General features: G+C 43.5%; 1 protein-coding gene across 2 annotated transcripts in view; it reads left to right on the top strand.

Annotated features, from left to right (window-relative positions):
• The window catches only part of LOC126520793 (ATP-binding cassette sub-family C member 5-like), a 60,057-nt gene that overhangs the window by 15,930 nt on the left and 30,729 nt on the right, over positions 1-13,398 (top strand). For both annotated transcript variants that reach the window (XM_055063449.1, XM_072287152.1), the window contains 7 exons: positions 1,427-1,683; positions 2,682-2,834; positions 5,097-5,237; positions 8,369-8,440; positions 11,548-11,672; positions 11,759-11,831; positions 12,475-12,835. In XM_055063449.1, the coding sequence (XP_054919424.1) occupies positions 1,427-1,683; positions 2,682-2,834; positions 5,097-5,237; positions 8,369-8,440; positions 11,548-11,672; positions 11,759-11,831; positions 12,475-12,835 (1,182 nt within the window). The remainder of the gene's footprint in view (positions 1-1,426; positions 1,684-2,681; positions 2,835-5,096; positions 5,238-8,368; positions 8,441-11,547; positions 11,673-11,758; positions 11,832-12,474; positions 12,836-13,398) is intronic.

Raw genomic sequence — 13,398 nt, forward strand, 5'->3', positions numbered from 1 at the left:
TCAACATTAATGTTTAATTACACATGTGCTACAAGTACTGATGTCCGGGACTGGCATGCACTGTTAGCAACGCACAGTGGTCCCATTCACTTAGAGATAAGCATTATTTTTTAACTCTTGCGAACATTTAGTTGGGGCAACTTAATTTTTTTACACTGTTAGCATTGTGCAGTGGCTCCATTCACTTAGAGACGAGCACTATCTTTTAACTCTTGTGAACATTTACAGCAATACCTCGATAGTTTGACCCTGGTTAATTCAGAAAATTGGCTAATTTGGATAATTTGGACATATTTGGCCGCACATCGGTTAATTCAGACAATTCTTGAGCGTGGCGAGCACCGGAGCGCCGCAAATGCGCGGCACATAAAGAGCAAAAAATGGCATTGGCGTCCACTGAAACGAAGTGGTGCAGTCCACACAGTGTAAATCGTACATGAAAGGCACGAAGCCTTCTGGCGTTACTGCTGATTTGTGCCTTTATAAAGCTTTTATTCTTGGGTTTACCGCCACGTCTAACACCGCGTCGGCTGCAGCCTTTTATGACTACGCAGCCTCCATCTGTGATCACGTTGACAGCAGCCGCAGCTTCATCCGCGGTGATTGCGGCAAATGGTAGTTTTGTTTTGACTCAGTGCGTGCATCAGCGGGGTGTCTTGAGAACTGCAAGGTCGCCGTCCATGATTGCATCGACAGCGGCCTTGGTTTCGTCCGCAGTGGTTGCGTCAAACAGTAGCCTCATTTTTAACAAGCTCTCGAGGTTGAAGAGCACCAGCTGCATCGCAATAGTATGCGACCAGCTCACTGTTGAAAAAAATAATAGGGATGTGCGCACGGTAGTAGAAAGCCTGTCTCAGATGAAGACGCGCGCCGCCGCTATGCTGTAAAAGAAGTCGCAAGGCCTTCGCCGCTGCGAGCGCTAATCGATGACGAGAACTGCAGCTTCCGCACTGTTTTTGTGCGAAATAGAAACAAAATTGGCTCAGTCATTCAATAAATAGAAGCGTGTTGACGTAGTAAGCATTTGTTTATTGTTTTCTTGATATCCTCGATAATTCAATGTTCAGTTAATTCGGACATTTTTCTCGGTCCTGTGAAATCCGAATTGACGAGGTTTTACTGTAGTTGGGACAACTTGTATTTGATTGTCAAGTATTGAGCGAAGCATGTCGTGACATCAATGCTTTCAGAGCACAGAGGTGTCTATTTTGCTGCACTTGAAGGAATGAAGAATCTTATTTGAAGCAACATCACTTGTGAGCTCAAGTGTTGCTTAATTACTCCGTTTCATTATAGAGGTCTGGCTATATATATGACTGGTTTCCAAATGGACTTTGGTATGTTTGCTGGCCCATCTGGAATTGGAAAGAGTTATAAGAGTGATTAGTCACTGCTCTCTGTTTCTCTCTGTTCTTTCCTGTTGCAGATGTACGAAATGAGGAGCGCAAAGTGCTGATGAAGGGCAACTTTTTACAGTCACTGTCAACAACCGTAACGCCCGTGATTCTGATAATGGCGACGGTGTCAACGTTGCTGGGCTATGGGGCAACGGGCCACGAGCTGCTGGCCTCCAAGGCCTTCACTCTGTTTGCACTTTTCAATGGCATGGGCTTCTCCATCGGAACCTTGCCCTACTCCATCCGAGCAGTTACGGAGGCCAAAGTAGCTTTGCAGAGAATCCAGGTGCGTGAACAACTGGTGTAGTTTTTTGTTGTGGCATGATTAATACATACAGCTGACCTACATTTATGTTAATTTTACATGATCCTCAAGTCCTATTTTGGACTCTCTGCCAAGGCTGAATTGATTAATACTGGCCGGAGCAAAATCTTCCATTGGGGTAGTGCGTTTGCACAAATATAGTGCAGGGAGATCTTTTTGGCATCTGAAAAGAAATAAATATATATTGTCACGAAGATAACTAAGACGGGCTCGCCGAAACAGAACAGCCGTCTTTTAACGATGACCGACACCCAAAAAACCCTGGGGCACAACTGTGCCCATCGTCGTCTTCTCCCTAGCGATTGGTGCCTGTAGTGGGCAGCTTACTTCGCGTCAATATATATATATATATATATATATATATATATATATATATATATATATATATATATATAATGTGACCTTACACTGCATATTGGAACTACCTCCCCAACGGCTTAGAAAAAGAGGTGGGGGAGGGGTGGGGGGGAGAAGAGCGGTCAGCATGCTCAGGTGCGTGCAGCAGACGAATCATATCGGTAGATATTATTTTATTTTCATTTCATTATTTTTTTTGTCACCCTGAGGATTGTATAGTTACATTGAATGAAGTATGTACATTGATTTGACATGGAGAGGAGCCATTGACGGCACTTCTGTAAACAGAAGCTTTCCCAATTCAGGAAGCTCTGCAGCTTCCCTGCCCCAGGAGGTCGACATTTAATTTGTCCGGCGATCATGTTGGGAGGTTGGGTCCCTGACTGGCAGCTGCTAACACTTGAGTGCCTTGCTCTCTGGCACTCGAAGACTGAGTTGTGTCCCTGAATTGAATTGAAATTGAATTGAATTGTGTCCCTTGTGTCCATCACATGGAGCACCAGTGTGCTACATGTGTCGTTGTTGATAACTTTCTTCTGGAGTTTCGCTCTTCTGCATGTTTGCACCATATGCACTTGTTGATTACCTTGCGATTCTTGCAGGAGCTCCTGGAATTGGACGATGCCAAAGTGTGGGTGAGAAAGATTGAGGAGAAGGACAAGCGATTTGCTGTGACAGTTTCGGATGCCTCGTTCACGTGGAACAGCGTGCACTCCAACATTAAGAGTGTTGACATTGTCAAGGACAGGTTTAAAGTGAGTGAGCTGGTTCTGACGGGTGGTTGCTTTGCACGCTCTAAGACATGCATGACTTAACAGCATCCTTGCTCCCACATGAGAGCCACAAAGTCTATAAATTTGAATTTCACCATTGATCAATGCATCGCTAAATTATCTGCTGCAGGATGCCCCCTTCCTGGCCACTCAGGTTGACATTGATACTACTATTGTGGACAAACGATGTGTGAATAAATTAGGCCTAACTTGGACGCATTCTTTTAATTACGTTTTTGCCACTTCATGTAATGCTAGCATGGTTTTGACTTGTGCGCATAGTACGAGGCCTGTGCCATCTTTCTTAGGTGACCAGATACACAATAATGCAGTTATAGCAACTTGTGAGGCATGTTCTACTTTATACTTTACCATTCATATTCCATTTCTCTGTAGTGTTATGTCTGTTTGGTGTTCAGCAGGACTTAAAATGACAGCAGCAACGTCTGCATCAGCATGCTCTTTTGACAAGATTAGTGCTGTCTTGCTTACTCATTCATGTCATTTTGTTGATGGTATCAACACTGAAAGCATAAGCTGGGTCAGCAGCTGCACTTAATTACCGTATTTACTCGAATCTAACGTGCACTTCTTTTTTCGATAAAATGGGTCCAAAAATTACTTGCACGTATAGAGTTGAGCACAACCCTAAATCTGCGCTACCACATCGCCATCAGCATTTCAAGATGGCCTGGTCCATGCTTCGAGCCTAGCTGCCATAGCTTCCAGTAGTACACCGTCTGTCTTCCTGTTTTCTGTGTTTGCTCTGTCAGCATGGAAGTGCCGACTGTGAAGACACGTGATGCCGCAATTAAAAGGAAAGCGATCAGGTGTGCGGAGACGGACAGAAATCGGACCGTATCATGGGGGTTCGGAGTTCCCAAAACTTGCGTGCAGGACTGGAGCAAACAGGAGAGGCGTTTTACTCCGGTAGCTGCTGCGTACGGTGCGGCCACGGGCCCCCTATCTTGAAAGCAATCTGCGATGGAGAGGCGCACCGCACTGTGTTCTCGTCACTTAGTTCACGTTGAAGCGAGAGGCCGCACAATTGTCAATTTGCTCGCTCCTGGTACTGCACTTCCTCACTCCAGCATTTTGATAAAGAGTTTTGGTGGTCATTGAGTGAGACGTGTTCATGTTTGCTTGTGCCCACATGACGCTATGCTTGTTAATTTAGTTAGTTAGCGAACATTTAAAAGTCTGTATAGCCAATGAAACTACTTTTCATATAGCTTTCCACTAATTTGCTATCGCAATCGATGCTTCGCCTTTCGTGCGAAACTGAGACTTTTTCTGTTTATCACAACTTTAGCATATTAGGAGTAAATCTTTGCTTTTCCAATGAGAGAAAGTTGTATTTCTGTATGAAAGAATGAGGTTCATGGTACGGTAAATGACTTTTCTTTTTTTAGGTCACGGCATTACAATCGAGGGTGCGTTAGAATCAAATAAATACGGTAGTCCTTAGTATTGTTCAGTGCTTAGTCAAGGTGTCTGTTTGCTTGTTAATGGTCAGCACATATTGAATTTGTACTTGGAATTCTCATGACCCTGCTTTGTTGAATCGTCAACTAGATTATTCTGCATGTCTCAGAAGCTACATGCTTTGGAGTAGAACAGCTTCCAAATTCACCCTATTTTAATCTTTAACTTGATAGGCCAACAAATCTCCATGGTTCATAGTCACTTTTTTCTTCTATAAGTGATGGACACAAGAGGTAATTTTGGGATAAGTAAAGCGAATGTGCAGCACAGAAGTCATGGACATGAAAAGTGACACAGAACTACTTCCTAAGCATTTAACACTAAGAATCATGAAAAATAATGTTGCTGTGTATGCAAAAGCTACACAAATGTTGTAGCAAATTGACATTGCACAAAGCTTTGAGCGCCTCTTCAGCTTGATGAAATTTCCCATTGAATTTACTTTGAATAGATATAGACAAATATGTGTCACCCTTTGCTGCGTAAAGCAGGATCAGGGGCCGTAATTTAAAATACTTTTTTTTTTTCATGATATTATTTGTTACATGTCATCCTGGAGTGCTTAGAGCAGCCGATGTGCATGCTAACGGTGTCGTGGCAGCTTGAGAAGTAGTGTGAAGCAGTAATGAAGTGTGAAAAGAATGGAAAATGAAAATTTGGCCCTGCGTTTTGTATTAATGGGCAGTCACCCTGCATCGTGCAATACGTTTGTGTTCAAGAACTTTACTGCATGTACACATCTCTTTACTTGCACGGAAGGGTGGGCCAAATGCCAAGCGGGCGAGGCACAGGGGTGCACAAGAGGCGTGCAACGGGGATGCCAACGAGCGGACGCCGATGACTGAGGTGATCGCTGAACCCGAGGAAGCATTAAGAGACGTGACCTTGCACATCAAGAAGGTAAAAAGGCCTTCACTGCTGTATTTTGATGCGTCCACAACTTTGGTGATGTTGCTATGCTAGAGTGAAAGGGTGTAAAAAAGGATGAAAGTGGCAGGTTGACCCGCCATGGTAGCCCAGTGGCCATGGTGTTGGGCTAGTGAGCTTGAGGTCCCGGGTTCGATCCCGGCAGCAGTCGAATTTAGATAGGGGCAAAATGCAAAAACACACGTACTTAAATTTGCATGTTAAAGGACCCCTGGTGGTCAAAATTTAAAGTGCCCCCACTATTCCGTGCCTCATAATCGTATCGTGATTTCAGCACGAGAAATACAAGAATTTAATTTGAAGGTGGCGGGTTGTTGCTGTCAGAAGCCATACCCGCGGAAAGACTGGCAATTGGCGGCTTCGGTGAAGCTCCATGGGTTGAGATTCTAAAGTCAGTCCTTTATTGTTCTTTGAAGGCGCTGTTACATTACTTAATACCTCCACCAAGAGGCTACGGTAGTATGGATTTTTTAAAGGCGTAGAAATGAATGAGCTTTCCCACGCTGACACCGAGCGAGCCGCTTTTCATACAAGTATGCTTCGTCCTTCTCCTTTTCCCTCTTTTAATTCTAGCGCAGCATTCTGTTTTTTACAGAGATGATCTGTTAAGGGACGGTTGCAGATTTTTTTTTTTTTTAGTTTCCCATGCCTGCATGCCAACATTGCTGTCTTCAGGTAGTGCCCGAGGAGAAGGCACAGGATGGTAGGATATTAGAATGCAGGCACATTTGCCAGACATTGTTTATAATATTTTTCACACCTTAAGAAGGATTGAAAATGCACGCAGGAAAACAATGGGGGATTGACAGATTTATTTTGATGCGAAGCAGTAGCATACGTAGTTACTTCAGCTTGGCTGCAGGGAAGATGACGAGGAATACAAACTTGTGCTGGTTGCTAGACCATTACCATTTTGGTAGCCTTTGTACCAGGGTTGTAACTATATATTGTAAAAATAACTTGCTGCACAAGTAACAGATAACGTTTTTAATGGAGGTGTGGGGTTACATTTGTGTAAGTTGGGCCGAAAACCATTTACAAAGAATATTTACAACTATACAGTCGCATCTTGATAATTCGAACTCGAAGGGGCCCGAAAATTCGTTATCATTAAAAGAAGTATTCGTTTTTGAAGCATTCACGCACCATAGCATGATGCACGAATGGTGCGAGTCGTGAAATATTGCGGCGTGCAAGCACACAGTGAGCGAGGACCACGAAGCTGCCCATGCCAGCCAATGGTCGCTTCCCGATAACGGCAGAAAATGAAACTTCAAGGAGCAAGCTGGTGCCAGGCCGGCAGTGCTGGCAACGGCAGCGCAGAGGCGCGCGGAGGTCGTTGAAGGTGAGGGAGTTATAAGGGAGTTGAGAGGAAGGGTGGGAGGGAAGTCAGTTTGCTTTCCTGCCAGCTTGATAGATGGTGCTAATTAACCTCTGCCACGTAACACTGCCGCTATAGTGAATTAGAATTATTCTAGTTCACTATAACTGCCTTTGAAGCAGTGGAGTTGCCGAGGCTGGACTGGGCCCCCGCCGCTGCTTCCCTCTGCGTGCGTGCGTGCTTTTTCCCTCGTGTGCTGACAGATCGGTGCTGTGTTTACGTTCTCCGTCCTGTGTTCTTAACGCAAGTAATGTCTTATCAAGATGATGAAGTTATTTCCACTGATTATAATCATATTGGTGCACTCCCTTCTGTTGCGCCGTTGCCACGTTCAAAAGACCAGGAGAATGAGGTACTGGGTGTCGCTTTTGCGTCTTTGTGTTCAGGTTGTGTCTTGTACAGAATCGGATATGGCACAGTCTCCAAGAACCTTTTCATCGGGTCACCTCAGCTTAGACTCGCCACTGTAAAGAAACAAGTGCGAACAAGACCAAACCAAGCCAACCAAAACAAGCGCGAGCATGAGCTGAAGCGAGCATACGATAGTGCGAAACAAGCGGCCCGGCTGAACTGGATGCGAGTACAAATAGAGCAGTCAGGCAGATCCGCATGACACCAGTTTCCCGTGTGTATGTCGCTGTAGGGGCCACTCTTATTGGTCTCCTTCGCTTACGGCTTGCTTGCTGCTGCAGCAAGTTGCGAAAAATTGCCCCAGGATCAATCCCTTCCACGACGTGCGTTTTGCGGCTAGTGTGGCTGGGGAATTACGGCACGATGCACAAACAGAGACCTTGCCATTTGAGAGAGGGTGAAAGTTCCGCTACATTTTTTTTTTCTTCCTGCGCGGCGTTGAGGGGTGTTTCCTAAGCTTTTCCTCGATGACGGAGTAACAACAATGCTGGTCGGAGGCACCACCACATGATGTGGTGCGCTGCTGAAAACATTTCGGAGCATGGTATGTGCGAATGCGAATTAACCATCGCAAATGCTTGCGCATTCTAATTACTGGGCTTTTCACCCTTTGGAATACACATAACTTTGACGGGACCACAGCATCAGTTCGAATAAACTGGATTTTCGAATTAAGCGTGTTCGAATTAACAAAATTCGATTGTAGTACAAGTGAGACCAAGATGCCAATTCACTATCACCCAGCACCTAGGACTAGTTTGTTTTCCTCGGGGTCTTCCCTCGAGCCATGTTTGAAGTGGCCTTCATCTGCTACTGCACCATATATTTAGTATTGGGTGCTGGAAAACTACATTTGGCCTCCTAGCATAATTGCACAACTTAGACATTGGAGATTTATTTTATTGTGCATTAATAACTCAGACAATTACATGACAGTAGAACTGGTTTTATAGAAGGAGGCCCCACTTTGCAGGATTTCACAGGATTGGAGTCTAAAACAGGTCATGGAAGGCACATGTGTGCTGTGTTGCTTTAATGAGATGCATAGTTATGAAAAACAATCTACAAAGGTTAACACATGTGATAATGAAGCAACTAACCTTAACTCAAATTTTAATTTCAACGGCGCCACTCACTCTGGGTGGCTCAGTAAGCACTTACATATGCACAGATTTACTTTAAAATAAAAAAAGCAATGTATCTAAATTTTAAATTTGTTTAATCAGGAGAAATCACACGAACTGGGAATGTATCAGTGAAATTTTAGTCTCTGTGGCAGATGCTGTAATGTTGTGGTGCTTTATGTTTTCAGGGGTCACTGATTGGAATTTGTGGCCGTGTAGGCGGTGGCAAGACTTCACTGCTGAATGCTTTGTGTGGGGAGGTAGGTACTCACTGCGATATTAAAAAAAAATATGGCTGTCGCCTTCAGACTTCTTTACATCCTAGTCCATAGTAAAAATTAGTGGAATTGACAATATATTATTGGTAGAAGTTTATGCAAAATACTTCAGTTTTATTCATTTTGATAAACCTTCGCCGAGCTTCAGCTGTTGTACCCAAGCATGCTTGCAATGGGGAGGGCATTTCAGTACAACTACATATTTTTACATCCCAGGCTCTTTCCTTAGCTACCTTTCTTTCTTTTATAAACAGTGGGAGGTAGTTTGGCTATTGAGTGGGTAATCCATGCTGTTCTAAGTGTTAGAATGAACTGGACGACAGAAAAAAGGAAAGTTGTTGCACATAGATGGCACTAACATCAGGATGCACCTTTAGGGCCAAAGGAGGAAACACATGGGCCTAGGTGTTAGCACCATCTGTGTGTGTATGTGATTACTTCTACGCCCATTATCTAGTTCATGCTTATGTTCAGGACTTTTTAATAACCCCTCATGGCATTGATAGCTGATGGTTATTAACTGCATGTTTAAAAGAAACATTATCACTCGTCATATTTTCGGTGTCTGCCTACATGGCATTACAGTCGAACCCACTTATAACAATATTCTAGTGCCAAGAAAATTCCGTGATGACCAATAACTGGCTAGCCTGAAAAAAAAAAGTAGAGGGGACAAACATCCAAACATTTTAATTATGCGGGAAGAAGTACAGTTGAACCCACTTATGGCATTACCAGCTTTAACAATACTCGGATGTAACGATGAGCAGCTGTTGTATGTGTTGTAGGGTTCTTTCTTCTTTTGGCACAGACACTCATTGGGCAGTTTTATCTGTTATAACCAATAACGCGGCATGGGAGCATTGTAGCAAGCAGTCTTTTCAGCATAAAACACATGTAAAATTTGACTATTCGTGGGCTGCTCATTGTTTTATTGGATGTATTGTTCAAAGCATTATCATTATAAGTGGTATGACTGTTACCAAATTGTGTACTAATTCACTTGGCTACTGGTCCATCAACTGTTTGCACATTTTATGTACTATAATTAAAAAAAGATGGACGAATAAATGGAGGAAGAAAATAAAAAGTTGGATGTATTTAGTAACATTAATAATAATTTATTGCGTGCAACCAATAAAAAAAGGTACAAGTATCAGGCCTGCCAAAGCCACATCGTGCTTGATTTGCATTGCCTGGTAGATAGTGACAAACTGCTAAGCATAAGAGAAAATGGGCAGGGAAACTAATTTGGACGATGAAACACAATTCTAACTCTTAATAAAAAATAAACACAAGCAACAGAATTACAGTGTGTAGTGGCTAGTTCTGTAAGTTCACCATACAACTCTAACAGTAAAAAAAGTGCGAACTGAAAAAAGAGCAAAAACAAACAGAAAAGATAACACATAGTTTTTATTTCAATTACACTTCGTACATTTTGCAAGGAGGGAACAAAACTAATAACTCTGTCAGAGCAAAGGAATAGGTAGCACAAGAAAAGTAACTACCAAATAAGAATAGTCAGTATTTCATGTATTGTTCCAGCATCTTGCATGACATTAAAGAAACAGACAATTAAGAAAATGAAGGAATTCAAAGAGGAAGTCTAAAATGTAATACAAGAGGTGCAAGCGTAAGCGAAAGAAACAAAGGAAAATAAAATAATAATAAAAAATAAAAACACTACATGATTGCATATTCAATTATTCATGCATTATAGAAGTCGTGAAAGGAACGAAAGTTAATCTGAGATAGTTCTTATAAACTTTTTTTAGATTGTGCACAGTATGTGGGTGATGGATGCTTGGAGGCAAAGTGTTCAAAAAAGATGAAACGTAATAAGCCTGCCATATTTAGTTGATCGGCGAGGAATACAATAGCGTTGTTTAAAGATGCCCTGAACCACCCTTCGGTCTGGTAGAATAACATAGTCCGTGGGTAGCACACGGTGCTGTGAACATCGCAACCAAGTTTTGCTGTTGCACACGGTGCATGGAGCTCACAAGCAGATAACGAAGTCACCTTTCTCTCAAACGCTGTCTTTTCAGCAGAAGGCCCTGTCCTCACTCTCTTCTGGATGCTTTATTTTGTCATTCCTTTAGATGGCTGTTATTGGCCAATAGCTGACATCAAGCTGCGGTCGGCTACATGGCCTAGATAGCGCGGCCGCCGCGGGGTGCCGCTACAAATCCGCTGGCTAAGCACACTGCGGCTTGCCGAGGACAGCCGCATTTGGCTCACGTTTAGCGCATTGTAGGCACCAAAGGCAGAAGTAATGGCATCTACGTTAATATCCAAAATGAAATTTGAACTGAGCACCACGGTGACATTTAGAAGGTGGCTTCGTTATAGGCATGCCCCACTGCGCCATAGCCTTTGGAGTGCATTAAAGAAGGAACGGGATCACAGCGGAGGCCGTGTTCAATTGCCAATAACTCCACTTCTGCTGAACACATTGAAGTACATTTCGCGACAAAGTATTTCTGAAATAGCCTATTTTCACTTCAAATCTCTTTCTCCACTTTGATAAAAAGTGGTTCAGGGCCCCTTTAAGTCTGAGTGAGCAGAAAGGAATATACAAAATTTTGTAAGGGCTGTGCCGAAAATGCTCCAAAACTTCAGTTTCCAGTAATAAGCTGTTGAAGTCAGGTAAAGCTAATGCTTTGAATACATTGTCCTTTTTTTTTTTAAGAAGCAGTTTGTATGAGACAGTCTTTAGCAGAAAGTGCAAAATTTAATTAACTCAGATTTGCCAGTGCATAAAACAGTGCCCATGAACTGGGATTTCCTACCGAAGCACACTTTATGCCAAAGCATAGACAGTCACTTTATGCACGAACAGTGGCATGTAGTAATGGATTCTGTTGAGTACACAAGACACAAATCGAAGGCAAACATATTCAAGATGCGAGTTCCAAGCAAGGTCACTATTCAAGGTTATTCCAAGGTATTTGACAGATGTGTAAAGAATGGCATTGCAAATGCAAGCAGTACGTTTGGGCATGTGTAGGAATAATTGATGCCAAATAATGTAAAGAATGATAAAAAAAAACTGTGGTGTGCTGATATTCTGTTGAATACTGCAGATGAACTTACTAAAAGGAGAAATGGACGTCAATGGAAGCATTGCAATTGTGACTCAGCAAGCCTGGATTTTTAATGCTACTATTAGAGACAACATTCTCTTTGGGCTGCCATACCTGAAGTCAAGGTAAGACAGTAATCTGATCCTGTGTAAGGTATTAAATTTTGAAGATCGTGTAAAGAACATTAATGCTACGCTTTTTGTTTTTGTAGGTATGATGCAGTCCTTGAGTCTTGCTGCCTTTTGCCTGACCTCGCAATGTTTAGTTGTGGGGATCTCACAGAGGTGAGTTTGTAGCAGCTTTTGCAATGTCCTCACATTACACGCTATTGCTTCGGCGGACATGAGCAAGTTTCAGAATGTGTTATACCATTTAGGTGCATGTAGCAGCAACTGGTGCTTAAGTGTGAGCACTCATTGAACTGCACCCAGTTAATCAAATGCATAATAAATAAGGTCTGTCGCAGAGAAATATAACCCGACCACTGGTAGGAAGGTTAAAGTATGTGTCAACTTTCCTCTAAGTAGAGTCGGTGCTTGGCTTGGTTGCACTCGAGTCCCGTCTTGGGCCGTCCATTTTGCCGGTCTGGTTCGGATGCTCAATTTTTGTGGAGTTTATAGCTGTGACTGCCTGCTCACAGGCATATGCTGCAGCACCAAGGAAACAGCTTGTCAACCAATTCTGTCAAGTCTACAAGATGGGAAGGCAAGGGGGCAGAAATTGATCTTGGTGTTCAAAGGCGAGACAGTCACTGTCTTGTTCTATCCTCTTTTCTATGGTGTGGTGTCTTATTGTGGTGGTGATATTTGTCAGATAATTTGAACCAACTTGCCCAGCAACAGGCCTTATAATGTTTAACTGCTGTTGTAGGCAATGCCCGTTTTTTGTCATTGGAGTGAAACGTTGCCTTTCCTGGGAGCTCCACAGATAGGTGAGAAAGGGGCGACTCTGAGCGGGGGCCAGCGGCAGCGCATCAGCCTGGCGCGGGCACTGTACAGCGACCGGGACATCTTCCTGCTGGACGACCCGCTGTCGGCCGTGGACTCGCGTGTGGCACGCCACTTGCTGGAGCGCTGCATCCTGGGAGCACTGCGTGGCAAGACGGTCTTCCTCGTGACCCACTCGATGGCCGCCCTGGAGCAGTGTCAGCAGATCCTGTACCTGCGAGACGGCCGCATCATCGAGCGTGGCACGCATGCTGCCCTCGTCTCGTTTCCCGGCGAGTACCGCAAGATGTTCCACGTGGACGCCGCTGCTTCCAAGCTCCCCGTCGAGACCGGAGCAGGAGGTTGGTCTCTCGGCGGTTTGTATATACAGCTTACCTGTAAAGCAGTCTTTGTGAACTTTGCATACAAACCTCGCAAAACAATATGATGCATTGCAATGCATTCGTGAGATTTCAATGCCCAAATCTTACTCTTAAAGAAAACCTACTAGTATAGGCCTTTTGCAACAAAATTGATAGTAAAAGGGCTCACTTGCAATAGCAATTTTAAGGTCTCTCCTGCACATGGTACTGGTGACGTACATGCTCCTGCTTATCATTTGCGACTTCAGATGCACACTGACCAACTCCCCCTAGCTAGGCACAGGTTGTGGTAAAGCCTTTGTGTTTGCTGCAGTGCATTTGCACAATCTGGCATGCATTAGGCGAAGGACAGTTATTGCATCTGAGGATTGGATGGACGCATTTGTGTCTTTCCTCACACTTTTTTAGTTCTTATTTTTTTACATGATGAGACATATGACACACAAGAGGCTTCAGATAAGATTGTGTGAACCAGTGCAGACACAAAGTAAGTAAAATTTTGTGTGATCAGACATCTTGAAGCCAACGGTCTTCAACTATAA

This window comes from Dermacentor andersoni, chromosome 3 (genome assembly GCF_023375885.2).
Source record: "Dermacentor andersoni chromosome 3, qqDerAnde1_hic_scaffold, whole genome shotgun sequence".
NCBI lineage: Eukaryota > Metazoa > Arthropoda > Arachnida > Ixodida > Ixodidae > Dermacentor > Dermacentor andersoni.